At 44.0% G+C, this 27,080-nt stretch overlaps 1 protein-coding gene across 10 annotated transcripts in view; it reads right to left on the bottom strand.

Annotated features, from left to right (window-relative positions):
• Nucleotides 1–13,312, bottom strand: part of LCOR (ligand dependent nuclear receptor corepressor) — a 90,912-nt gene extending 77,600 nt beyond the window's left edge. For 3 of the 10 annotated variants that reach the window (XR_004241576.1, XM_032116650.1, XM_032116659.1), the window contains exon 1: nucleotides 13,196–13,312. Coding sequence is in view for 2 of the 10 variants with exons in the window: in XM_032116650.1 (XP_031972541.1) it covers nucleotides 13,196–13,292 (97 nt within the window). In the remaining 8 variants the exon portion in view is untranslated. The remainder of the gene's footprint in view (nucleotides 1–13,195) is intronic. The other 7 variants (XM_032116655.1, XM_032116653.1, XM_032116658.1 and 4 more) reach the window with 5 other exon arrangements.
• Between the last annotated feature and the right edge of the window lie 13,768 nt (nucleotides 13,313–27,080).

Below are 27,080 nucleotides of genomic sequence, written 5' to 3'. Positions count from 1 at the left end.
GGTAAGATCACCCTTTTCCTGCAGCATTTTAGATCTGTGTGAGAGTCAAAACTGCTGTGCAACCATGAACTGTGTTTTTATAAGGAAATTCACTTTTACTGCCATGCATCCCTTGGACATGCATTCTATTTACCTGTGGTGGAACCAAAATCTTTCCTGAATAATCTTATATATTGGCCAGCATTAAACAACTATAGGCTCCCATACTGCTCATTTAGGTTAAAAGACATACAATTGTGATTTCTCAGAAATTACTGTAAGAGTTACTGCCCAAACCTGTACCCACTCTAAATGTAATACAAAGTTGCAGTTTGACAAGGTCTGTAATGTGGACTTGCAGTTTCTTCAAAATCAGGGTGAAATGCTTTATTACAGTTGCTCTAGCATAACCTCCTCTATTTCAAAAAGGAAAAAAAGTCTACTTAATGTTTCCTATAGCATCTTCTACCCCACACTAAACATCACTTTTAGGGCATATAAACTATAATCAACACATTTCAATGTTTTTCACCAAAACAGTGCTATTGCAAAGAGAATAATTTCATGCCTTTTCAGAAATCTGGCCCTCTAGAAACTTGCTTAATGTGATGCAATACAGTTTAAAAAAATAGCATAATGTTTAACTTAATTCTGGACAAAGAATAACTTATGGCTCAAAAGCCAACAGTAATTTTATTAGATATTCTTGAGAACCATTTTCTGTTAATTTCCTTAAAAAAAAGGTTCAGAGAACCTAGCTAGGCACATCTCTAAGCTGTCCTAACCTTTAACTCTTTAACTGAAAACAGTATGTTTTTAGAATAGCTTTTTCATGGTGACTTCTATTTGACTTTTTAAGCTTAAAACAACAACATCAAACCCAAAACCAAACAAAAAAACCCCAAACCACAAACAAACAAAAAAACCCCACCAGAACCCGCCTGCCTTCTCCCACCAGTGCCACCCCAAACACTGTCCCCTCAAGTTTTACATTAGAACATTAATAGGCAAAGGCTTCAAAAGAATACACTTTTCTCATTGATGGGAAGATCAGGTAGTTAGTTACCTGAAACTGTTTTTTTTTTTTTCTAACGTGGGAAACATTTTGCCCATTCCCCAAAAATGCTTTAAGATGTATTTGGAAGAGTTCAGTCTTTATACTGCTATTAAAGCTCATCATTTCCTTTTCTAAATGCATTCTTTGTGAAGTTTGACCCTCATTTATGCCACATCTGGATTTTCAAGAGACCTAGTTTTGAAGAGATATTCATTTTCCTTCACAGGTTCCAAGAAGAAGAACTCTTGGGATATTTCAAGGCTATGATGTCCTGTTAGTTAATTTTCATTTCTACCTCCCCTCAAAAGGAACTAACAGGGAGGAGCCACCTGGGTTAAAGAATGCCTTACCAAGGAGTTTGAAAGCCCACAGCCAAGTATTTTACATGTCATTTTGAAAACAACTGTAAGCTTATGACCTTCTGTGAGGTCATCTGAAACAAGATGATCAATTTCCTAAGACCACCTGACTCATGCTGCTTTAGACCCCAGCCCCACATGAGTGTGGACTGACAGCAGAGGGTGAGGCAGTTATTGCACCAACAGCCAAAGCACATTTGCACGCTGGCTGCCATGCTGACAGAAAGCAGGAATTAGTCCTCAGGAGAGCCTCACTTGACACACATAACCACAAGGTGCTCCAGCAGGCACTGGTGTCCTTTCACAGCCATTGAGAACAGATGGCTCCTACCTCAGAGGCAAGGACACCCCTCACAGGGATTCCTCCACACACCCACATCCATGGCTCTTGTTCTGGCCCACTCACAGCTAAGGTCCCACAGTCTCTGCTCAGACTAACCTGTGACTCCTCATTACAGTCAAGGCTTATTAAACCTTGACTTCATGACCCAGCTTAAAACCAGATCAAATACAGCTACACTGGCAAAACTATGGGGCAGCAAACCAGTGTTCAGAGCATTATTTATTTATTTAATAAAGAAATTTTTGACACCACCAACAGAGTTTCAAAACCACACAGTAATTTAACACTCTTAACCCTTCAAGTCTGCTAGTACAAAGCAACACAGAAATTAGCTCTGTGTGCTGCTAACCAGCAGAACCATGAAGACCCCCCTAGGCAGCACCATGGCATGCTGAGAGCAAAGATCCATCTGCCTGAAAGGTGAGATCAGAGGATTGCTTATCTCCTTCTCCTAACTGAATATGAAAGAACTATTCTACTTCCCTTACAGCAGTGGAAAGCCCTCCAACTTTCAGACAATAGAAAGACAGACAAGAAGGAACATCAAGAAGGATATAGGGTTGTGATGCTGAAATGCCCACAAACATGATAAGCAGAAGGTGCCGATTTCCTGGGAAAAAGTGTTTTTGCATAGACTTTTTTTTAAGTAGGTTTAGTAGTTTTAATCCTAAAAATAACTGCTTACTTTCTAAAGTTTGTGAGGTGTCATCACAAGCGCATTTAGCTGCTAAAGTTCATCACCATGCCAGTAAGTATAGACCAAAGCAGCTGTGATCGACTTCTCAATACATGCCTTCCTCTCAAGCATCTCCCATTATATACCAAGCTGCGTAAGGCATTTCCTATCCTAGGGCCAGGAGCAGTCCTTGGCCTACAAGGAGTTGAGAAAATAAAGCCCTATCTGCTGTTCTTATTTGGAGCACAGAATTCACTTCAAACTACAAGCAGCAGAAAGATACAAATTCAACATTAGTCACAGGCAAACAGATGATTTAGGAACAAGAACCAATCTGTAACAGGCAAGGAGAGCAGCCTCCATGGCAAAGTCAACTACAGTTCTGCAACATCTTTAACTTATGAAGTCAAATTTTAATCTAATTTTAAACTGAGTAACTTGTTGAGCAGAGTAACCTCTGAACTCTACTCAATTTACTGTTAGTATGCTCAAACTGTGACCTCAGCTACGGTTCTAGCAAAAAAGAGTCAGGAGGACAGTGGCCAGGATGGAGACTATTTGGGTTTTGATACCCAGAACAGCAGTGCACCAAGGGATTACCAAACAGCTTAGCATCCATCCCATACTTCAAATGCCTTCTAGTCATTAAAATAAATAAATCCATGCCCTCTTGCGACCTGAAAGGTGGTTTACCTGTTGTTTCAGGGCATCTGCCAATGTACCACACGGAGACTACGTCAGTTTATGCTCAAGCCTGCATATTTAAAGTTCCTTTCACAACCATGTAAGGTAGGAATGCAATGAAATCTTTAGATCTAACACAAACTAGCAGGAGTTTGGCCTTCATAGCAAGGTTCTTGGAAGGGAAAATACAGAAGCTCTACATACAGGGAGTGCAGTTCTGTAAACAGACCTACTTAACAGCACTCTAACATTTTTTCAGAAGTCAGCCTTCAAGATGAAGTTTTCCAGGCTTAGTATCCTCCATGATATCCATTTTTAGATAAAATACACTTTTAAATAGCAAAGTATGAGAAGAGGAAGGAAAGTTAAAAATCAATCCTAATCTAATGGATCACTAAATATCAGCTCATACTCCTTAGCACCTACAGCCACTTTGGAAAGGAAAAATAGCCCTCATTTACAAATCATTTAGAGCAGTAATTTTCAAACTGTGGAATCCTGAAAAGCATAAAAACCCCACACAATTTAAACTATTGGCAATAGTCTTGTTTTTCCACAGTTGCTTGTTGCCAACTTCAGGTTGAAAAACACTGATTTAAGAGAGCTCTGGCAAAACACAGTTCTTCTCTCAATGGTGTAGGCTTGTTCAAGAAATAAATGCAGCATCTGCATGGCCTATCTCAACTGAGCACTAAAGCCATTCATTCCCAAATGACTGCACATGTCTCAAGGAAAACTGCAGAGGGAAGACCAAGGCACTAGATTTTGTAAAGAGTTTAAAAAAATACTCCTGTGAGATAAAAGAACAAGGTTCTCATAGCATCTTACCATACAGTTCCAGATGATTACATTTTTCTTATTTTGTATGAATGCACAGGATTGACAAGGATGAGAGGAAAGTATAAAAAAACCAAGAGAAATGTGTGGGCAGTAGTTAGGCATTTAACCAGAAATACCAAATTTATACTTGATACAATTTTGTTATATATCCAGTTATACTTGATACGATTTTGCCCACCAAGTATAAGTTCGAATAAGCTAAACATTCATGAGAAATATTTCAGGGAAAAAAACTACTGTTCCCCCCTCCAAGAGACTTTGACACTTCATTTTGACAAAAACTCAGAGCACTTGTCTTACACAACACATTCTGAAGTATGGATATTCACCTAAACCACCACATAACTAATATTTCACATTTAGTTTTTCCCCTCACACATCCTCATCCTTTTCTCAATCTTGTAATATTTTGAAAGATAGTAAAGTACAACATGTATATAAAGAATAACCACTAAGGTCACTGAAACTTTCCATTTCCAGTTGAATAAGAGCACAACTTTTCCAAAGGACATTTAAAACCAGCAAGAGACACTCCTCTTATTTAGCAAAGAGGACAATTAGATGAAGAAATGATCACTGACATAAAAGTGCAGTAGGTTTTTTTTTAAAAGTTTTTTCACTGCTCGTTTGGAAGTTAACACTGTCAGATGGCTTTTTTCTTCATAAGATAAAAGTAAGACCCTTGAGAGAAACCCCAGAGGAGACATTCTGGTATCACAGAAACTTAAGTTTCACTAATGACTTTAAAACAGGAGAGAAAGCTAGGGATAAGGTAGCAATGCTCCTCCTATTCTGAAGGATGTAAATGGAATCACTGCTTTAAGAAGATTGCTTTTAAGTTTGTTTAGATCAGAAAAGGAAATTACCTCCATGCTTTCCTATTCTCTTGCTTTTGCAGAGCAAAATGGAAGTTAAGCATCCACTCCTGCAAAAATTTTCTTTAGGCAAAGGATACAACAGCATGTTTTCAGAAACGCATCTAAAGACCACGATAAAGCACCACCTAGAAAGCAGCTCTCATCATTTTTGCCACAATGACAAATCTTAACCCAGGAGATGACCAAACTTGAGACAAAGGTCTGCTGTAACACTAGCTTATCTTCAACTTGTTCACAATGAGAACAAAATAACTGCCAAAGAAGGCAAGAAGTAAGCCAGGTTGCTGTTTAAACCAAAGCAAATCCATTTTCTGCATTCCAATATATAAAAACATTTCTCCAGGAGCCCAAGACTACAGGACACAAGGCACAGGCTGTGAGGACTCTTCTGATCACAAGACTCCCCATCTGAAGTGCACAAGCACGTTACTCCATTACTCTGACTAATCTGTGACAAAGTTTCAAAACTGACCTGCATGTTAAGTCTGCACAGTAAGTACAGGCTGACCACCAAAGAGCTCTGTGCATCTGAACTGCTGTGGAAAGTCTAACAGCTGCAGGACTAGCCTGTCTCTGCAAAACTGCAGGCTGAACTCAAAAGTTTATTACACAGGTAACAGCAAGCTGCCTCCTGTCACATAAACACAGCAGCAAAAGGAGCCAAACAGCGCATTGCTACAGACTCATTACAGACACCATGACATGTACAGGAGCACAGAGTAAGGAGCCTCAGGACTAAGAACTGACCTTGAAGTTTTAAGAGTGGGGAATTACAGGCTGTGGGGTGAAGCTTTCACATCCTTTTGTTAGGGCAACTAACAAAAAAACAAATAAAGAAATGAAGAACTCTGACTCTTGACTACCTGTTCCTCTTCCTATTTTGGCAGTTAGTCTGTTTTCGAAACGACCACCACCCCTGCAGCAGCAGAGGGCAAAGGACATCCAATGGACTCATCTCCCCAGTTACACACTGAAACACCTGTACTATAAGTGTATGCATAAAACATTCAAAGACAACCAGAAAAGTTTTCATTAGTAAACTCAGCTCAAGAGTTAAGACTGGTGGCCTCTGATGTCTTTCCACACTGCTGGATTCAGCTTCTGAAAGCTTCCTTTGTTAATGAATACTAGGCTCTTGTCCAGTCCTCTTTTCTCCCCCTCTACTCCCTCCCATAAAATATCGTGGTCCTCAGGGCATAAGGAACATCCTTTGTCTTCCGGCAAGTCTTCCCTGTGCAGCCACTTTGCCACCCCTCCTAGAAAATGTAAGAGGAGTACCATCTTTCCTCTTCTCTGTAAGAAGAGTGGAAAAAACAGATGGAGACATCATCTAATAGCAATTTTACTGCAGAGGAAGTGGTGTCCTGCAGAAATGTTGCAAAACCATAACCTCCACTTCATCTTTCATGTGTCAGCAGTACTGATGCGTAACTCAAATCTCCTGCTTAGCTTTGAGAGTTCAGTTTTTTGTCAACTCACCATAAAGAGCACGCGGTACTACACACAACATACAAGGTGAACTAAATCTGAGGTAAAAGGTAATTGACTTAAAGATACCCAGAGAAATAACAGTGAGGCATTCTTCAAGAGTAAAAGAAAGAAGTTGAAGCTCTCATTTCCCAAAATGGCCACATAGATTTGTCAGAGAGAAATGAGAAACCCCAGAGGCCTGCAGAGATACTGGGGAGAGGTGGTACAAAGCTGCAACTTATTAATAGAGGAACTGGTTGGGAAAGCAAAGCCCACAGTTCATTATCAGGGAGGGAGCATGAAGCCAGAGATTGCTTCAATCTTCCTGCTTCTGTAATGAACATGAAGCACACAAAAATTAACACCTACTCAGTGAAAGATGTATTTTTGCATGTGTTACAATACCAGCTGAATAGTCTCAACTCCTCATTCTCTGCCACTTCTTCCTCTGCACATGTTGTAGCAAAAAAAAAAATTTAAAAAAATAGTTTTCCAGTCAGGTCTAGTCAGGGAACTGTTTCACCAAGCTGCCACACATAGCTGCGCTAGAACAGAGGGCACTATTTAAGCCAGTTTAGACAGCACTACTGTCAAACATAACCATAGTCTGTAACATGGTTACAAGAAACAAGATACAAACTAGAAGACTTTGTGCCTTTGGAATAGGCTATTCTACCCACTTCCCTTCCCCCCAGAGATATGATCCCATCAAGTGTTTCGGATGAGCTCTCCTGATCATCTCATTCCCAGCTAGGATGACTCAGGTTACTACGCATCACCAGAAGATTAGCTGGTTTTGCAGACTTCTGTCAGTTTAGTAAAAATAAGCACTAACAACCCCTCTTAGCCAGAGGCAGACCCTAAACTGGCTCAGCCTATCCCATCCCATCCAACCCTGCCCTCAGACAATCCCAAAAGCTGTGTATTTCTCAGAGATATAAATACCATCCCAGTAACCTTTGAGAACCAAAGCCTCATCCTCTAAAGACTGAAAACATATACACATAGAAGGATGAGCAGAGGATTGGAAGTCTGTAAAATACTGCAGTAGTGTTTGCTCTGTCCCAACCTGTAAGACTACAGGGCTAATTTTCTTTAATCCTATTAAAGGCCTGTCTTTCCTCACACCTTGCCTCAACTGACTTCTAGGAAATATTCTTCTCGTGGTTTTACAATAGCAATGGAAGAACACAAGTTCTCAGACAAAAACAAACAGCAAACAAAAACCAAAACCAAACAAACCCCAAAACCCCCATAAAGACACATGACAATACTTGCCTGGATGTACGATAGCCTAAGATGGCAGAATGTTGAGTCATGAAAGTACCACGCAATAATGATTTAGACAACTGAGCATGGAAATTGGAATTTTTTATCTCCCATTTTCAATTAAAGTGCAGTTATTGGACTTCTGTACATAACAGTATTTGGCCTACCATCAACATAGGGCACAAACTATGAAGAAATGGCTTAAAATTTTGGAGCAGTCCTTCAGGTACTCTTTTAAAATGGTGCTGTACCATGAAACTGTAAATCTGTAATATATACATCCCAACAAAAATGCTAAAAAGATTTTATCTAGGTGGATTTTTACTATTTTCTACATGCTTGGAATGGATTACTGTAATTAATTTTGGAAGTTCCATTAGAGCAGATGAATTCTGAATGTCATTATTTCTCCATTAAAAAGTTCAAACACCTATACTTTCTGTAGGACAAACATATCCCAAGAAGGAAACCTCCCACCTTGCAATGACTGTTTTTACCTCACACAAATTAAAATACATTTTTGTTGAAATGTGAAACAAACCAAATGATTAGGCCTAGTCTGAATTTTCATGTCACAGACATCAGAAGTAGACCTCAAGATGGTATAATTTAAAGTGATTATCAAGACTTTTTTTGAATATGCTTTTCATTGGTTGACATCGTCCCTGAAAGTAGAGAAGTTATTCTTCATTTGCAAGCAGGGAAACAAGGGCAAATCCACAGTGATCTGTAGTGAATTCAAAGAGGTATTTGGAACAGATTCATCCCCCACAGTTCAACTTCTACTGTTCTTCAGACACATACCATCCTTCCATGCACATTTAAAGTAAAGCTAAATATCAAACTGTAAACTTTACTCCTTACAACTAAGGATTTTTATTTTTAATGACAGTTGCCTCAGATTTTTTTCCTGGCATAACTTTGTCATAAAAGGGTAATTCTCCTTCCCTCTATTCATACCGCTAACAAGCAGAAAGGTTGGAGCATAGAACAGATCTTCTTGAACAAGCCTTCAGCTACTATACTGTAAAACTGCTGTACAATGGATTTATATTAATAAAAAAAGCCACAAGCTGCAGCTACGTTGCACGCAGGTTGAGATAAGGCAAACAGTACCACTCACACATTTGCTGGGGACAAGGCTGGGGGTGTATCTAAAACAAATACCAGTATAGAACAGCCCTACATTTAAACTTTAACTTGCTTTTTATTCTTATTTTTCATCAACATCACAGCTATAAATAAGCTTTCTCATTTTGGAACAAAGAAATACAATCTGACCTTTGAACTAGAACTACGTTAAACACTTGGAGACTCAAGCCTACTTCCAAAACAAGATAACACAGCTAACTGTTTAGAAGCAGCAGCTAATTCATATCACACACAAGCTGGAGCTATACAGGAGCCATAATCAAGATAAGAAAAGTAATAAAGATTTCAGAATTATTCAACTGCAATACACCTTCTCTTGATTATTATTAGCTTCTAATACTTCCTGATATATCATATTTCTTTCTCAGAATCCACACTTTAATCCTAAATATCCAAGGTCACAGAAGACCACCACTATACAATGAACTAAACAGAAAAAGATCAGGTACTTAGGTTGCAGTATTTCATCAGCAACAATAACTTAAAAAAAAAAAAAAAAAAAGGCAATTACTTCAGCATATTTTGACAGCATAAGAGTAAAATCAACAGCTAAGCAGCATTTCAATGAAACACTGGTAGAGCTCAAGATGATTGGAAATCTTATAAGAGTGTTACAGATTTTCCCTTGAAATCCTCATCTTGCTCCCAAAACTAGGATCACTGCTGAAGAGTAGTGAACCATTCCCTCCCTGCCCCCACACCCCCAATACAGACCATAATTCAGTCAGGGAGTCTCCAAGAGTACAGCTAATATTTAACAAAGGGCCAAGCATCACCAGCTAGAAGAAATGCACGCAATCACCTCACACTACTACTCCAGTGACCACACAGCATTGCCACGCTATTACTGCCTGTATAAAAGATGTCAGGAGGGTTTCAGGGATCTGTGGGTTATTTCCTTCCTCAAACTCCCCATTCCTTAGCAGATCCAACCTCATCAACCATTTCAAACTCAGCAAGTGTCTGAACAGAAGATGATTAGAGGCTGGGAGAGAGAAAAAAAAAATTAAAATCACCACATGCCTTTGTCTGCTTTTGACCACTGAAAAAGATGTTAATACTCAAGACTGGTACAGAGAAAACAAATGTCAGCATCAGATAGTTATCATCTGACACACTGTGTCTCTATAAAGCCCTACCAGGGCATCAAGATCCAGGTGCCAGTCCCACCTACCCCTGCACTGTGGTTCCACAGTCCCATTAGAACTCACTGCTAAGAAAGCTTAAACACCCCTTCTCCACACTTCCTTCCATATCCAGGCAATGACATGCTGCTCCCGTAATTTCATCACTGATCAACAGAACTGCTCACAGACCTAAGCTCCACCAGCCTCACCACCTCCCCTCCTCACAAAAAGGGGATGAAATGCATGACAGTGAAGGGAGGTTTCAGATAGATCAGTTCCCTGAGCTATCTCCCACAAAAAGCCACACTGGGACAACCAAAGATGCAACTCTGTGACAGTTCAAGCTGATCTGTATCTCTGCGGCTGTGTTCTCACTCTTTTCCTTTCCACCAGCTTTGCATTCTCACATTTCCTTGTGCGAGTGCTGGTATTTGCTTGACCTGACAGCCAGCCAGTTCAGGGAACTATACCAGCAGAAAATTATTCTACTCCCTCCAAAAGATGTTTTCCGCTAGGACAGCTCCCCTGAATCGGCTCCTTTTGGACAGGTGGTCCGTCAGACCCTCTGTGTTTTTGCTCCCTTAAGAGCACAAGCTTAGTTTGACAAATTGCCGTGAACCCACAGTCCAAAGGAGCAGCTGACTGCAGAACCAAGAAACAAGAGAGGAAAGTGAATTACTTAAGCCATTTTTATTGCCAAATGCACTAGTTCAAACCACAGGTATATTTTTTCTGAATGCCACATGGTGTGGTATTAGAATGACTTTTCAGGGAAAGATGTTAACACAGAAAATCCCACATGCCTCATTTACTTTCGGAACTAAATATGAATGAATAGTTCTGAAGTAACATGAAAGATTTTCCCATACTGATACATAAATAGTGGAAAGCAGAGTGTTTATTACAGGAAAAAATTCTCACAGATTTCTACAAACGGCCAAGGTGAACAGAACATTACATAATTTAACAGTCCACTTCTAAATCTCGAGGAATATTGTCAAAATTCACTTAAAAAGGTGACAAGTATATTTAGAGCAAGGGGTTAAGATTCACAACATAACTTCAGCTGGAGATCCTGGGCTAGTGCAATAAACCTTTTATAATGTTATAAAAATATGAAAACAAAAAAGGTAACAATTAACACATTTACATGACCCAACAATTTACGCAAGATTCATACTCGGAACGGGGCAGATCCTGAAACCTCATAAAGCTGATCAATTTGAAGCTGAAACTATTTACGACATAGTGCCATCAAGATAAAAGTCACAGAGCACTGTTACACTTTGGACTTTATTTTTCTTAAATGGTTTTGTACTTTACCTCCCAAAAACCCCAGACAATTCTGTGCTTAACAGTGTTCACAGTATCTTTTGTTAAACACACACAGAGGGACTTTCAGAGAGGGAAATCTTCTGGAGGAAGAAAACGTATTAAATTTAGGTATGAGGAAGAGTATGGAGGGCACAAGGGGAGAAAGCAACTTCACGAGAAGCTGGCAATTTATATGGCTTTAGGGAAATGGAACAGGGTGTGTATTAATGGGGGTGGAGTGGGGTGTTTGGTTTAAGTTTTAGCACTTCGGGTTGCTAAGAACTTCAATAACGTAGTGTTTTCTTTGAGTGTGTAGATGACATAAACTTCTCTAGCTACCCAGAATTTTCCCAAAGAGCAGCACAATGAATAGAGACAATTCCTGCATTTCACCCCAACAAAAGATCTTCAACAGCAGCTTTGAAACTCTTTTTTGGTTTTTTCCTTCTTTCTTTCTTTCCCTCCAAATTTACTCCTCACAGCTATCTAGTTAAACTCCAAGCAGCAGGACAGCTCCACTGGAGGATTCAAGGACCCAATGCTAGAGCAGCAGGGACTGAGAGGAAGACAAGATGACATGCTGCAAATAGGGAGTTTAAAAAGAACTAGAACAGCTGAACCCCAGCAGCATGATGAAAGAGGAATCGAGAGAAGGAGACAGAAGTAAAATAAATCTGGTTCAAGGAGAGGTGGAATAGAATGTAACAGAGATAGAATCAAAGTAAAATCCCGCAAACTGAATCTAAAAATAGCAATTATTCGTTGGAAAGAAAACCCAACACTTTTATGTAGTGTGAGTTTCTCAGTAACATATTGTCCTTCAATTGCTTTATGCATAAAATAAATTAATTGCTTGAATTAATCTGAAGTTAACAAGCATCTAGAGCACACTTTTATATGGCAGAAAATTAAACATTTAGATGAAGTCAAAAACATACACAGCAGCAGTTACACATCCTGGTGTAACCAAAAATGGTGTTTCAAATCCCTGATAATGAACTGGGATGCTGACCTAACTGACAATAAGAGGTTTAACTGCACACAAGGAACTAAAGTGAATCTGTGACTGTTACTACAGATTACCTATGCTGAGCAGTCACTGGCAGATTATGGCCATATTTGCATATTTAAAAATAAAACGAGGATTTGTGCTCAAATAGAAACAGAAGGCCAAACAAGATGAAACATACCAATGCTCTAGGCAGGGATTTTTAAGATTACTTTGCAAGTTCACAGTCTACTGTTCTCAAACCTTTTTTCTTTGGAGACACACACTGAATTACTGGCCTAGAGCTGACGTTTATGTGAATGTTGGGACGCATAGAAAAGATCTCAATTTCCTACTAGGGAAAGAGAAAAGGGCAAAATCTGTATGTTTGAATGGAAAAAGTTACTCGAGATGAAAGGGACTTCTTTTTCAAAACCCCAAACATTCGACTGCATGGAGCCTACCCAACAAGAAACGCGCAAAGGAGAGGAGGAGGGGAAAAAAAAAAAAAAGGAGGTGGGGGGGAGAACAGAAAAGCAATCACACATCCTTTTAACCCTGCGGCCCCGCTCCGGATTCACGGCGTCAATCCGGCACCGCGATCCACAACTTTCCGCCTCCCCCGCCGCTCCTCCCGCCGGCTCCGCGGCCTCGCTCCCTCCCGCCTCGCCGGGCCGGGCCGGGGGCAGGCGGGCCGGCCCGGGCTCGCCCCTGGGCAGTGACAGGCGGGCCGCTCCCCGCCGCCGGGCGCGGCCCCGCCGTAAACAAGTTTGAAGGGGCCGCGGCCGGGCCGGGCCGTGCCGAGCGGGGAGGAGCGGGCGCGGCGCTGACAGGGGCCGCACAAAAGGGCAGGGCAGGACCCCCCTCCCGGCTCCCCCCCTCCGGCGCAGGGCGGGGCCCGGCCCGGCGCGGCGCCTCACGGCGGCCGGCGGGGAGGGGGAGCGGAGCGGGGCGGGCCCGCAGGCCGCGGCGCCGCTCGCCTCACGGCCCCCGCTCTGGCGGAGCCTCCCGCCGCCGCGGGGCCCGGCCCGGCCTCCCCGCCGCGCCGCCGTCCCTCACCTACACAGTGAATGAGCTTGTGTCGCCACGAATCGAGCTGGTGGCGGACGCCGCGCCTCTGGATGGAGCACTGCTGCCGCCCGCACGGGCTCGCCATCTTCTGGGCGGGGGCGGGGCGGGGGCGGTGGCGGCCGGCGGGGCGGGGGGCAGGGAGGGAGGGCCGCGCGCGCCGCGCTCTGACACGCCCACTCGCGCCCGGCGCCCGCCCCGCCCCGCGCATGCGCTACCAGCCCGCCAGCGGCTCGCACGTGCGGCGCCGCTGCACCGGTTCGCTAGGGGGCGCTGTGGAATTCCGGAGCCAGTCGTGAGGGAGGGGAAACGCCCTGGGCGGTCGTCGTGTTCTGAGAGGTCATTGTGTCCTGAGGGGACGTTCCACCGCTGAGGGGTCACTGTGTCTTGAGGGGACACCCCACTCCTGAGGGGTCACTGTGCCCAGAGCTGTAATCCCTCCTTGAGGGGACATTCCAACCCTGAAGGGGCCACATAGTTTTCCATCAGGAAGAGATGAAACCTCCTCATCTGCTCCACGGTGTAGTTTTAAAACCCCCAGGCCTGTTGGCCATGATGCAAAGGGGAGGCACGTGCCTGCAGTGGCTGGGAGATCCCGCATTGACAGCTCCGTGACTCAGCCACTGCCTGTGCTGCAGCCTTGCACCACAAGAAGAAGGCCCTCACTCCAGGTGAGCTCAGATGCTGTAAGGGCACTGGTGATGCAGTAACACCAGTTCTGACAGCAAGCAGGGAATGCACTGACAGTCTAGAGAAGGCATGGCACTGCCTGGTGCTTGTGCAGGAGGACAGGAACATTGGCACCAGCTTCTTTCAAGCTCAGGGGATGAGACTGGAAAGTGAAATCTCTTACTCCAAACCTTGCCATGAGGCCAGAGATTAAGGTCTGTGAGCCTTTATTTCCCCAACCTAACCACCAGAGCCATCACCCTCACCTTGCCCAGCCACACATGATTAGGGAGTTAGAAAAGCGTAGAGCTCAAAGTTGGCTGTGCATAGCTGGCTGGTCAAATGCAGCTGCATTAGGATGTCCCCGATAAGGTATTTCCTGTGGAGAAAGAACTGTTTGAGCTGGCTGTTTGGGTGTTGTTGCAGCTGCAGTAAGCCACCTGTCCTGTTCAAAGGGAATTCCAAGAGTTTCTTAGTGCAGGCAGGTAGAAGAGCAATGAACCTGTCCTACAAAAGGAGATCAGTACAGCTCAGTTTGGCTAGCCCTGCAAAAGGAATGCAAACCCAAAGTGTGCTTGCTCTGCCAATCTACCAGGGAAGCTGCAGTGGGGAAAAGGTGGACAGAGCTATCTGAAGGCCAATGGTAGCATAAGGACACATTATTGATTGGCTCTTAATTCTCTCCTAGAGGAAGTCAGAGGATGATTTCTCACTGTAGGAGGTGGAACTTCCCATAGCAGACAGCAACTAGAGCAGCAAGAGGCAAAAGCCCATTTCAAGATGCAGCTTCCGTGCAAGGCAGCAAAGTGTAGCTTGTTTTCGTGAGCAGAGCAGACAGGTTTAGGGAATCCCAGTCCTGGTTTGAATGCCATTAGCAGTGAAAAAAAGGAAAGCATGACCTATGGAGAATTTCTATGCCACAAATAGTGGGAAAGCTCTTTGGGCACCCTTGCTCAGGAATGGTCTCCTTAGCTGCATCTCATTCCAGTTGCTGGTGGTATCCTGGTCTTTGTTCCACCCCTTTTTTAATGTGATGAGCCATTGGGGTCTGCATGTCTTCATATCCAGAAGTGGGGAGTCTTCCTTCGACTCAAAGCCCAGACGTGTCTCACTAGAGCCTGAGTTCATAAGTCTGTTAGGCACTGTACTAATCACAGAAGTATGTATTCCCTGAAAGGCAGATAATCTAAACAAAGGGATTGCAACATGAATGCTTTAAACTCCAGCAGGTAACTTCTGTCTGCAGTCTGCACAGCAGCCAGAGCAGTGGGTGAACTCCCAGCACTAATTGTTAGAGAGTTCCAGTTTGGGGTTTTTTGCAATCCTCTGTTCTTAGACTGATGTTTAGACAGCAAACTCTTTGAGACAGCCACATGGTTCTACCCTGTGCTGGTGTTGAACCTACCATAAAGTTCCTGATTCCTGACTGGGACCCATATAAAAATTCATTCATTTTCCATAACATGTTGCCCTCCACAGGGCTAATTACAGACTGTTAGCATGATAAATACCAACAGTTTGGATTTCTTACCCACCACCAAAACAGGGAGGAAGAGGATGAGGAAAGCATGAACCAGAAGACCCAGTACATAAAGCAGGAGAAACTGTTTGAGAGCTAGAGAAATGCAACAGTCCTGTAATCTAAAAAATGGTTTAATACCACAGGCCTCCTGTGGGGAAGAGCAAACAAAGGGCCAAGGTCCACTTTATAAAAGAGCAGCAGCATCTGGAATCACAAGCTAAAACTTTTGTTTTCAGCGAGATGGAGAAAAAGGGTATAAAGAATGGTGGGACTGGCCTCAAGAGTCTCATCGAGAGTGACCAACTAAGTGAGCAATCATGAAACTACCGAGGCAATGGGCAGATCTGACTTGATCCTAGAATTAGACTGGACCAAGTTTGATAAACCAGAGCTTGCACCATGCTGCCACCAACGCCGTCAGGGAGGTTTGTTCAAACCAAAGTGAATCCACCATTTTCCTGGCCAGGACCATCAGCATGCCCCAGCAGCCACTCCTGTACTTGCTCCTGCAAACATCTCAGCACAAGCTCTCTAGCTGGGACACAGCTTTGGCACTCCCCCATTTCCCACGAGCCATGAGACTTGCTGCAGTTGGAGCACTGTTTTCCCCGTTTCACAGTGGCTCCCCTTTGATGTTAATTGTATGCAGGCAGAGCTTAGTGGAGAGTGTAGCTGTTCTCTGGTCCATCTGCTGGTTACTACTGAGCCGCCCAGACCAGTGGAGAAAATGCTTTGATGTTAATGAGCTGCAGACAATTTCACTTAACACCGAGCAGGGCCTGGCATCTCAGAGGTAAGACTTTCAAGGCAGATCCTACAGCAAGTCTCCCCAACATCCGTTTTGCCATAAGAACAGAAAATACTCAGAAAGATGTTTGAGCAGAAACCGGTCTTCTCACACAGTCTCGCACCACACCCAGTATTATTACAGCTGCAGAAATGCCAGAGGCAGGGAAGTAGTGAGAGTTAAAAATGGCCCTATATAATCACATGACTTTTATGGGACTCAGCAGAAGCATGATTTACCCTCTTGCCCATTAATTGCCTGATTCTGTGGTCCTGCAGAAGGAATACACAGGAATGGGAGAAGGGGATAGACTGTAAATTGCTGATTTGCCACAGACTGGTTCCTGTGTGGCTGGTGTTCAAGGCAACCCCGTTCTGAACATGGCACCTCCTCCATCAGCACAGCAGATGTCTGAATGAAATGGGCCAACTGCAGTAAAGTGAGACTTGCACAAGCAGCCTTGGACTATCCTCTTTCTTAACTGGGCTATTTCAGCAAAACCTTTTCTGTGCATCTGCTCCAGGCAGCAGCACCCTGCCAAGTGCTCGCAAACCTACAGGTCAGTGATGGATCTCTCAGAGACAGGGTACAAAAGAATCCGTGGATGTTTTGTAGCTTCCTTTGCTTCAGTCAGCCCTCGTTGTGGGCACCAGACCAAGAAGTTGGGATTTCTCCCTAGGGTAACACCTCATGTACTGGAGAGGGCCCAGATTAGGCAGAGCTCCTGCTGTGGAGAGATAGCGTGGGAAGCACAGAAAGGTGAGAAAGATACCTGTCCAGTGGAAATGAGAGGTACCACAGTCTCAGGAAGGAAGCACCAAAGCACAAGTATGAACAAAGAGAAGTGAGAACAAGGCACAAATTCAATTTTGTAACCTTCTGCCCATCATAAGCAAAGTATATTTATCGTATCACACCAACTCAGCTTCTATCCAGACTCTGTGAGCTTTTGAATGGTGACCCAATCCTCTGAGAAGCCCCAGCCAAGCAGAAGTGAACACAGACTACATCCCATCAAGTAGAGCAACAAATGAGACCTCACTGAAAGTTAAGGAGGAACATACCTTCTTCTGAGGAATGTGGCATAATTCCAATATATTGCCTTTGTTAAATGATTTATGGCAATGAGAGAGAGAGAGGTGCTAACTCTTTAGTTTTCTCGCCAGGATTGGATTATTCCCTGTGGCAAACTGGATTCACAGTTCAAGTAATGCAAGCCAAGTCCAAATGTTTGTGTCATGCCCATTGCAAGGAGGAGCTCACACAAATGTATGTGAGCCTACACTGAAATAAAACCTAACAAGGCAGAAAGTGACATCATGGAGGAGGCCGTGACTGATCACAGGCAAAGGAGAGTGTCCAGCAAAAGGAACACTGCACTTTGGAAAGTCTACCCAAGTCAGCGGGAGGACAACATTTAACAACATATTCAGTATTTGCTGAGCACCAAAAGTCACTCCATCCAAGCAAAGTTTGTGGGCCATGTTTTGACACAATGAGCACAACTGTACATCCTGCAAGAGATGAGACTGGCAGACAAGAGGCCATTGACAATGGCATGGAATGACACATACAATCATCCACAGATAGCAGTTAGGGCAACACTGTGATTTATACTGCTGGGCAGGAGCCTGAGAAGCACTATGGAGTGTGTGCAGGATGGATGAAGAGGGATGCAATTTGATCCCTTTTTCAAAGGGATTCACTGTCACATGCAATAGCAGCTTCACTAGAGATGGACAGACTATCAGCCTGAGAGCAGAGAGATATTCATTACGTTTAGGATGGATTTCAGTGCACGAGAGACAATGTATTGTCAGAAATTGTAATATTAATATAAATAGAAAGCAATAGATTTGTAAGGTGAATGGGAATAATCTGGGGTTTACAGCAGGGAGTTTATCCCCATTAAAGGAACAGGAAAGCTGGACGGTTGAATAAATGGACTAAAAAAGATCACCTTTGTAATAAAAGGAAGGGTGATGCAGCAAGGTGAACACTAGGTCAGCTTCTAACTGTTTCTAGGGGACAAGGAAACATTCACCTGAAACCAGGGTAGAGCTGTGACAGCCGAGTTGTCTGCAACGTTTGACTTAAGAGTGCAGCATGACTTGAGACAGTTTTCATGCTCTGCATGCATTGCTCCAGTGCCACTGTCCCTGGCACACACGAAGCATGAGACATCCATGTGAAGCAGCACCATTGGTCATATATGTGCATGATGGATGAGCCATTTTGCTGCCAAAGGAACAGATAACTGCTGGGTGCTGCTTTTCCCTCACTTAAGGGAACAGGATCAGCTATTTTTTGTCTGTGCCACTACTGACTGTCAGGAAATTCATAGGAACTTAATCAACTTTGGTTTGATTCTATGAAATTTTTAAGAATGGTGGCAAATTGCAGTGTGGTTCCAAAGCTCTTAGCAGAGTGATTAGCAGACTATGGCATTTCTGTGTGTGTCAGCTCATTAAGGAGCTTGGCCAAAACTATAAATGCTGTAGAAACAGGAAACAACAAAACATTAATTCAACTAAGCATGCAGGTAACTCAGAGGGAGGCTTGGTGCATCCTAAGAGACAAGCAAGTAGAACAAGCAGTTGCACCTTACAAGCTTTCCACACCAGCAACCTGAGAGGTGCAGTGTCCCCAAAATGAAGGGTGCAAAAAGTTTGAAAATTTTAAGTTGCTCGTCATAAAACCTCTATACATATACACTACAAGAATGAAGGCAGCACTCAAAATGGCTTCAGATGTTCATGTCCTGCACCCACAGCCACACTCAAAAGTCTGCTCAATGTTAAACGTGTTTGTGGTCACCGTGAAGGCATGAGGGAGGTGCTGGAGGCTCAGTGACAAGTGACTAATCAAGAACTTTAAAGCCTTTCAGATATGAAACTACTGACTTACTTGATGCAATGTGCTATGTTGTGCTTAAGCTGGCTCTCATAATCAAGAAGTGAAAAGTGGAAAATGCACTGCAGTTTCTGAATGGAGATTGAGGAAATATGATCACCATACCCATCACCCTGGGAAGAACAGTATGGGTATAAAAAAGCTGAATGTCTTCATACACAGTAGGTTGATCTTTACAAGCAATGACCATAAAGTGCTTCTTGCATTACAGAAGAGGTGGGGGACTGCATGCAGATAGAAAATATCTCTGCCCTTCTAGGTGATAAAAGTTTTCTTTCAAGTAACAAATGTATATTCAACAAACTGAAGAAACAGCTGGTGAAAGAAGACATTTTCATGGAGCAAAGCCTAGAGCTAGACATCAAACACGTGAATTTTATTTTAAAAAAGCAACAACAACAAAAGAAACAAAACAAAGAAAACCACCCAAGCCAATGTAAGGTCTTGTCTCATTTCAGGAGGAAAATGATTGCCAGAGTAGCAACTCAAGATGTGAAGCCACAGAAAATTATTCAGGCCAGTAGCAGAGTATTTGTCCAGATTCCAGAAAGAAAATAAAAGAAAGAGGAAAAGGGGGGGGAAAGGAGGGGGGAAAAAAGCACACCTGGGATATTGTTTAAACTACTAGAGAGCAATTATGCGTTGACATGTGCCTAAGTGATACTGAGCATACACTATTGACCACCTGATTAGGATAGTGGAATGAAAAGCAACTGGAGGACTTTAAGAGGTTGTCAGGGGAGAAAACTTAAAGATAATGGGAGACATTAATTACGCCCATACGGACTGGGTAGACACCATGTCAAAGAATGATGCAAAGACTGCATTTTTAGCCCTCATAAATGGATATTTCTTAGAATGACCACTCAGAGGAGCCAAGTAGAGAATGAACTCTTGATTTAGTCACAAGCAGTACATAGGAGGGAGTTTGAAATGTAATAATGAAGAGTCACCTTGTCTTTAGGAACACAATGTGCTCAAATGCAATATTATGGCAGGAGAGGAAAAAGCAACAGAAAAGTACACTGCAGTGCAATGTAATTTAAAAGGGAAATGGGGATATTCTCCTTCCAAAGGGAATAAGTGTAGAAGTCAGCAGAGTAATTAAAGAGGATTTTAAAGAAGCTGATGAAAGGACAAATGCTTGCAATGACATTGAGACCCTTCATTTAAAGCTTTAAATATGGCATCACTCGAAGTATCCTAACAACAACCTAAAATAATAAATAATCCCAAGTCTGGCACAGTTAATCAGTAGAAAAAAGATGACATTTAGAAGGGAAAAAAGAGAAAAGAAACTTCAAAAAGAATAAGCATGGCCAAAGAAGAAATACAGAAAATCCCAAATTCTGCCAAGTTAAATAAAAAAATAATGAAACCCCACAACCCAACACATTTAAGGCAGCCAAATTAATTTTCAAAGAACAGCTTTCTAAAAACATGAAGATTACTAATAAAGACATGTTTTACACAGTAGGGGGAAGCCTACAGGGACTCAGGGGCCCAACAGCGAGCTTCAAGGGAGGAACAGTGCAGAAAAATGACCTTGACTAGAGGCTACTATCACCAAACTCAGTTGTGCACATCCAAACATTTTTTAGCTGTGGTTTAAAAGCAATGGGTATATATAAAATTTTTACTGAAGTTTGGGTCCAGCCTTGTAACTGCCTCACTCCAACATGTGTCTTCAAGCATGCTGAGAGAAATATTGCTGAAATAATAAGGTGGTGGCTGAGGGTCCCAGACCAGGTTTCAGTCCCTGTTAACTTACACACATTTCATTAATAGATAGCTCTGAAGTGAATAGTCAAATGGGAAGCACTGAGGTCTGAGGAATTAGCCACTAGTCAAAGCACCAGGAGAGAGAGAAAACAAAGACAAAACTGAGCCCAGCTTGTGGATCTGGGAGGGGTTACTGGTTCACCAACCTTGCTATCACATGGAGATGTTTAGAGATGTTGATAGAGATGGGGATTAAGAGAACAGCTGTCCATAGCAGTAAATGGTGTTGGCTGTTGTCCCCTCTTTCCCTGGTTGCTACTGGCACTCCAGAGATCCTGTCCTGCTCTGACCTATTCCTTTTATCTGGGCCATTAATAGCATTGCCTTCTCTGAAGTCTGCCTCCACCAGCATCCGGAGAAGTCTGATTTATTCGTTTTCCTCCAGTGCCAGCTACAATTCATGAGCAGATACATCCTGCAGGTCTCTTCACTCACGTGAGACTGTAAGTAGAACTCATTCTTGTCCACTGGTGAAAATGGATCACAGTGAGGTCTAACTGTCCCTTAGCCAGCCTTCAAAGCCAAATTTAGCCTGAAGTAGTTCCTCATTCCTTATACCAGGTGTTTCCCCAAACATTATGATCATCTCTTATTCACTTAGTGTGCATTTTTATAACAATTTAAGTGCTTTGCTTACATGCTAAGTGCAATCTCAGGTCTTGGAAGTTCTGATACACAGACATTGCCCAGTTTCCACATCTTCATTACACCACACCATCAATGTTCTTTGTGCACTTCACAAGTCCTTTGATGGTCGTGCTCCAGGCTATTTGAATGATTCTATCAAGCATGTATGCTCTGGATTGCATGGCTAGAGCTGGTAAAGTCCTGTTTCCTGAGCTTATGCAGCATTGCTCTAGTTAATAAGTGGGATTCAGGAATCATTTTACCCCCAGGTACTTGAAAGAGAGAGCTTTACTTAGGGACAAGCTCCAACTGTCTCTTGGTAACTGAGAAAGTGTATTTTCTGCTACTTCTCTACATATTTCCTGCCTCTAAAAATACGCTATTTGAAGATGCAGTTTCTAATACTCACCAGTTCACCTGGGAACAGAGCTTGTATGCTATATTGATACCATACACGATTTCACAACCTTGTAACTCACCCATCGACTAAGCTTTCCAGTAACACTCAATTTACCTTGTTTAGCATTTTCACATGGACTGGTGGGTCTCCCTTGGATTAAGCTGAGAGGTGTTAAATCCATTTGTCCTACCAGCATTATCTCCTAAGGTTCTGTCGTCACCTAACCAGAATCTTTTGAGGTTAAACTGGAAGCACCATGTCCTTTATCTCCCTCATCCTTTCCCAGTACAAGTTTTTTCTCCTTCTCAGATTTTGTGACAGCCTGTGCTACTGATTTTGTAGGCTTCTCCCCAAGTTTTGCCATTTGCTGTGGCCACATCAGGCAAGCCAGACTGTTGGCATACTAGAAAGGTGCTGAGCCAGAGGACAGTGCATCCCAGCATGTGTTGGAACACTTGGCGCAGGCAGAGTGTGCCACCTGGAACAAAGCCGCAGAGATAAGCAGGAGTGGAGGCTGGCTGGCAGCACCTGGTCGGTAGGAGGAGAGCAGGAAGTCGTGAAGCACTGCTAGCAAATCAGGTCATTGTAAGGACATAAAAGGGAATGACATGGATAAGATACGTCCTGAGGAGGTGTGTGAAAGGGTGGTAGAAAGGACCCTGCACAGGTATTCTCAGGGGCTGGCTACACACACACCAGATGTAGCCTTGAGAATAAACTGTGCTGTCTTCAAGGCTACAAGACGAATAAAGAGTAGGAATTGTGCAATTATAGGAGTCTTTAATTTCACAGTGAATGCCAGGCAGTAAACAGTGCCAGAATAGCAGTGCTCAGATATCCTCTGACAAGACAGAAAGCAGATTTCTGTATCGATTCAGTGTAACGTAAAACACAACATCATTTCAGACCTGGCTTCCGTGAATGGTGAGCCTGCTCCATCAGTCAGGGAACAGACCTGCCGGGAGGAGCAGACACCAAATGCAGAGCTGCAAGGAGAGAGGTGAGGGGAGAGGAGAAATGAACCAGCTGCAATCAAACCTCAAAAGTGAGTTTAACTCTGTTACAGTAAAGGTGATGAGGGGAACACGGAGAGTGAGGAGATGCCTAAGGAAACAGGAACAGCACAATAGAAATAATCCTTTAGATGAGGCTGCCAGTTTCTTAGACTAAAGCACTCAGTTCAGAGTTAAGGATGATGCGCTACAAACCAGGAGAAACTGCTGCTAAAGGTGAAGATCAATCCCAAGGTTGGAGAGGAGATACAAGAGAAACTGTCCAGGCTGCATTAGACACAAGCATGACCAGGCTGCAGGACAGATATTAACCACATATTCTGAGAATAAATTCAGGCTAGTAAATCCATTGGTAATTTCAGAAGAGCCAAGTGCAAGCTCCCAAAATGCAGAGGCAGCAGAGGGTTGGGAGGTACTGCAATTGCTGAGAGTAGTAGTTCCTCATAGGGGAAGAAGGGGACCTTGACCTTGTCAAGGGATGAGGGAAGTAAGGTGAAATTTAATGGCAGAAAGGGCAGATTAAACACTTGGGGACTAACAGCAAGGACATTTGCTATAAACTGATGAAATGAAGGCTACAAAGGAATAAAAAGACCTTACTGCACTGAAGGATGAATATGAAGCAGCAGCGTGATGCTTCTGTGAAAAAGGAATGGCACTATGCTAGGATGCATCAGACAAGTTATTTTTAGCAGAGACAGAAACATTATTGCCATTGCGCAAGGCATTGTGAGACTTCCACCAGAATATACTTGCAGTTCTACATCCAGGAAGGATAAATTTCCACTGCACAGAGAAAAACTATTTGGATGCTGAGACAAACAAGCACAAGGTGACTAAGAATCTACTAAAAGAGTTTGGTTTGTTCTGGCCAGACAGGTGCTGAAAAGGGACAGATGTATTTCTGAAGAACCACTGAAAGAAAATTGTAAATAAAAAATGCTAAGAAAATATGTAAAATGTACAATAATGGCAAAAAATATTTAACAAGTTTAGATGGTGAATTAGAGAGTTTATACCCCTGTCAGGATTGATGTTCTGGACCAGCCTTCCAAGAAAGGTAATGAGGCAGAAAAACCTGGATCAATTTAACACTCAGTTTGATAGAATTCCCTCCATTAATTCGTAAGTGAAGGAGCCCTGGAAATGGGCAGCTCAGCCTGGGATACAGATCCTGGAGTCAGCAGGGCTAAGGTTCTTTGGAGGAGGTGTTGCTTTACCCCAGGCTTCCAGGTTTCTGCTGGTCATTGTGATGATGAAGAATAACCAATTTCCCTCTTAATTTGCTTCTAAAGGTACCGAGTTTTTCCTTCCTTTGGGAAACTAAAGGCAAGCTCTAGGTCTCATGCATTGGTGCTCCTAGCATTACAGTCCCAGAGGTCTGCTCACACATGGGGCTTAACGCTCTTGCCAGATTAGGGTCAGGAGGGAATTTTCCTGGATTGACAGAAAAATTGTGGTTGCAGTTTTTGTGTGGTTTTGATTGAGGCCTTTTTGTTTTGTTTTTCTTTGCTTTGGGTTTTTACTTCCCCAAGTTCACATCTATTTTCTAGATCCTATGTAATTTTTTTTCATGAATTCTCTGCCATCGCCAAGCTGCAGACCAATGGTTCCTTAATCTCCCTGCCTGCTTCCTGTAGCATGTTACAGCTGCAGGTTTTTTCTAAGAGGAGTCTGAAAGCACTTGCAGCACCTATTTTGTGGGGTGAGTGGAGCAGGTGTCCAGACTAGAGGCACCAACAGGATATTCACTGCATGCTTACTCCCAGCTGCAGACGCTGGACTACAGGGTGATGCTGGAGGACTGCCCCAGTGCGAACACAAACACAGTAACTGCAGCAGCGGCTCTAAGAGGGAACAGGGGCATTAACCCTGGCTCTCAGCTGTACAAACACAGATTTAAAGGACACACAACCACTGGCTGGCCTCCAGGGCTTACTTGCAGGCAGGCAGGGATTTGGGATGAGGGGTGTGTAAGAGAGCAGAGTAGGTGTGGTGAGAGTGAGGGAGCCCCAAACCTGCAGATGCTGCATGCCAAAGTGGCATGAGCACCTCTCCCAGCTCTCTGGGGCTCCTCTGAGCCTGCCTGCAGCAATCCCAGCACCAGACTGCCATGGTCACTCTCAGCAGGCACCCTGGAGCTGGGTACCCCTGTGAGGCTCCTGGTGGAGAGAGCCCAAATTGGGGAGGCACAGATATGCCACAGCAGCAACCTCTGCTTTGGGTCAGGAGCTCTGAGCCCTTGGGTGTGTTGAGTAAGTCTGAATCTCAAGGACTGGTGGTCCCAGAGACTGGAATGGGTGTCAACAGCAAGGACCATAACCAGGTTCCTGCCTGGCACCTCTTCCCACTGGGGTCCCTGTCAGCTTTCAGGATGAGTATGCTGAACATCTTAAGTGTGAATATCCTAAGCGTGGGAAAGCACACCCACCTCAGAGCAATGTGGGTGCTCCGCACCTGGCAGCACCCAGCTCGTAGTCCCAGAATAACCTTTCCTGAGGATAAGGGACTCTGCTGTTGCCGAGGAAATGTTGAGCTCTGCAAAGCAACGAGCACAAGGGCTGTGCAGCCTTCAGCCCCAGGCAGAGGTGTGCAAGGAGTGCTGCTGTCAGACTCTCCTCCTGCCCCACTGCCTTCTGCATATGGGGTCCAAACCAGTTTATGCACAGAGCACAAGCCCCTCATCTTGCAGGTTTTACCCACTATGAAAGACCAATCTGGATGCCCTTCTAGCTGCTTTCTAGCTTGGAGATCATGTTCAGAACATACTAATGCACGAGAGAATGAAAAGGGAAAGGGAGAAGGAAGGTATGAAATCAGCATCAATCCGTTAGATATTTGTTCCAGAAGAAGACTGTAGATAGCAGGGCCTGGTGCAGGAAGGGACAACTGCTGGAGATTGGAGTCTGTAGCAGGAACAGAAGGGGAAAGGCTGAGAGTGCCTTGAAGAGAAACAGAGTGAAAACCCCAGCTCTGCTTAGTGACCTCTTGGAAAACATCCTCTGTGTGTTTCCCAGCCATGGGCTGCTGGACCTAGGGGCAGAGCCACTCACACAGGCAGCACAGGATGCTGCTACTTGAGGGAGGAAGGTCGGCTGTCCTATAGTGAAGCGAATTTGTTTCCAAGAGAACTGGGGTTCCTACAAAGCCTCAGTTTTGCTTCTCACCTCTGGCTTGCCTGACAGGGTGAGCCATGTGCTCCAAATGCTTCTCCTTGCCACTGTCCCCAATTCTCTCCAGACAGCTCCCGCCAGCAGCCACGCTTCCAGAGAGCCAGCTCTGCACTGCTTTCCACACTCCTGCCTCCTCTTTGCAACAGTGCCTTTGCCACTGACTGGGTGGCAGGAAAACGCCTTTCTGCAACTCTCACACCCTTGACAACAAACCTTAAATCAATAACCAAGAACACAGGGACAGGTTATTGCTAACGGAAACCATTAAACTATAACACAGGGGGATAAAGCCAACCTCTAACACTCAGAAGATTTATAGGGCACAACAGCAGGGTGTTAATTCTTTTGGCAACACAAACGCTTTCACACCCCCTGCCTTTCCTCACCCGCAGGAGCAGTGGGAGGAGAGGGGACCATGTGCAGCCCAGCTGTAGGAACACAAGGACACAGCCTTGTTCACACAACAATCAGCAGCACACATATTTGTGGTGACGCCATGCTCACTGGGCTGGCCAAATGCACACACCTAAGGTGCATGGAATAGCATATGCCGTGAGGTTCCTGGGGTTGCTGACAGCAGACATCCCCCATGCCCAGCTCCACCTTGCCTGTAACACTCCCCACTCCTGCCTGCCTCTTCAGCTGCACCACAGTTTCGAGGAAAGGCTGTAAAGAAACTTTCAGATCACCTAAAGTGTTTGTAGAAACCACCCCAGCTCTAAGGCACACAAACCCTTCCTCAGGCCTGAATCACCCAACAGCTTGAGAGTATTTTCGCAGCTGGTTTAACAGACATTCTCCTTGTAACACTTGCTTGGATCCACATGACCTCAGTACTGCTGTGGCAGCTCTGAGACCAGGGAGATGCTGGTCAGCACCACCATCGATCCAGCAGTTCTGGGCAGGAGAGGGGCTGCAGGTGTGCTGCAGCCACAGGGCTTTGCATGAACTCACAGAAAGGGACGCACATCCTCCCCACAAGACCCCACT

Source organism: Corvus moneduloides, chromosome 8, assembly GCF_009650955.1.
Source record: "Corvus moneduloides isolate bCorMon1 chromosome 8, bCorMon1.pri, whole genome shotgun sequence".
In the NCBI taxonomy this organism is placed as follows: Eukaryota; Metazoa; Chordata; class Aves; order Passeriformes; family Corvidae; genus Corvus; species Corvus moneduloides.
Note: the sequence above shows the minus strand (reverse complement) of the source record. Positions and strands in the feature narration are given on the sequence as shown.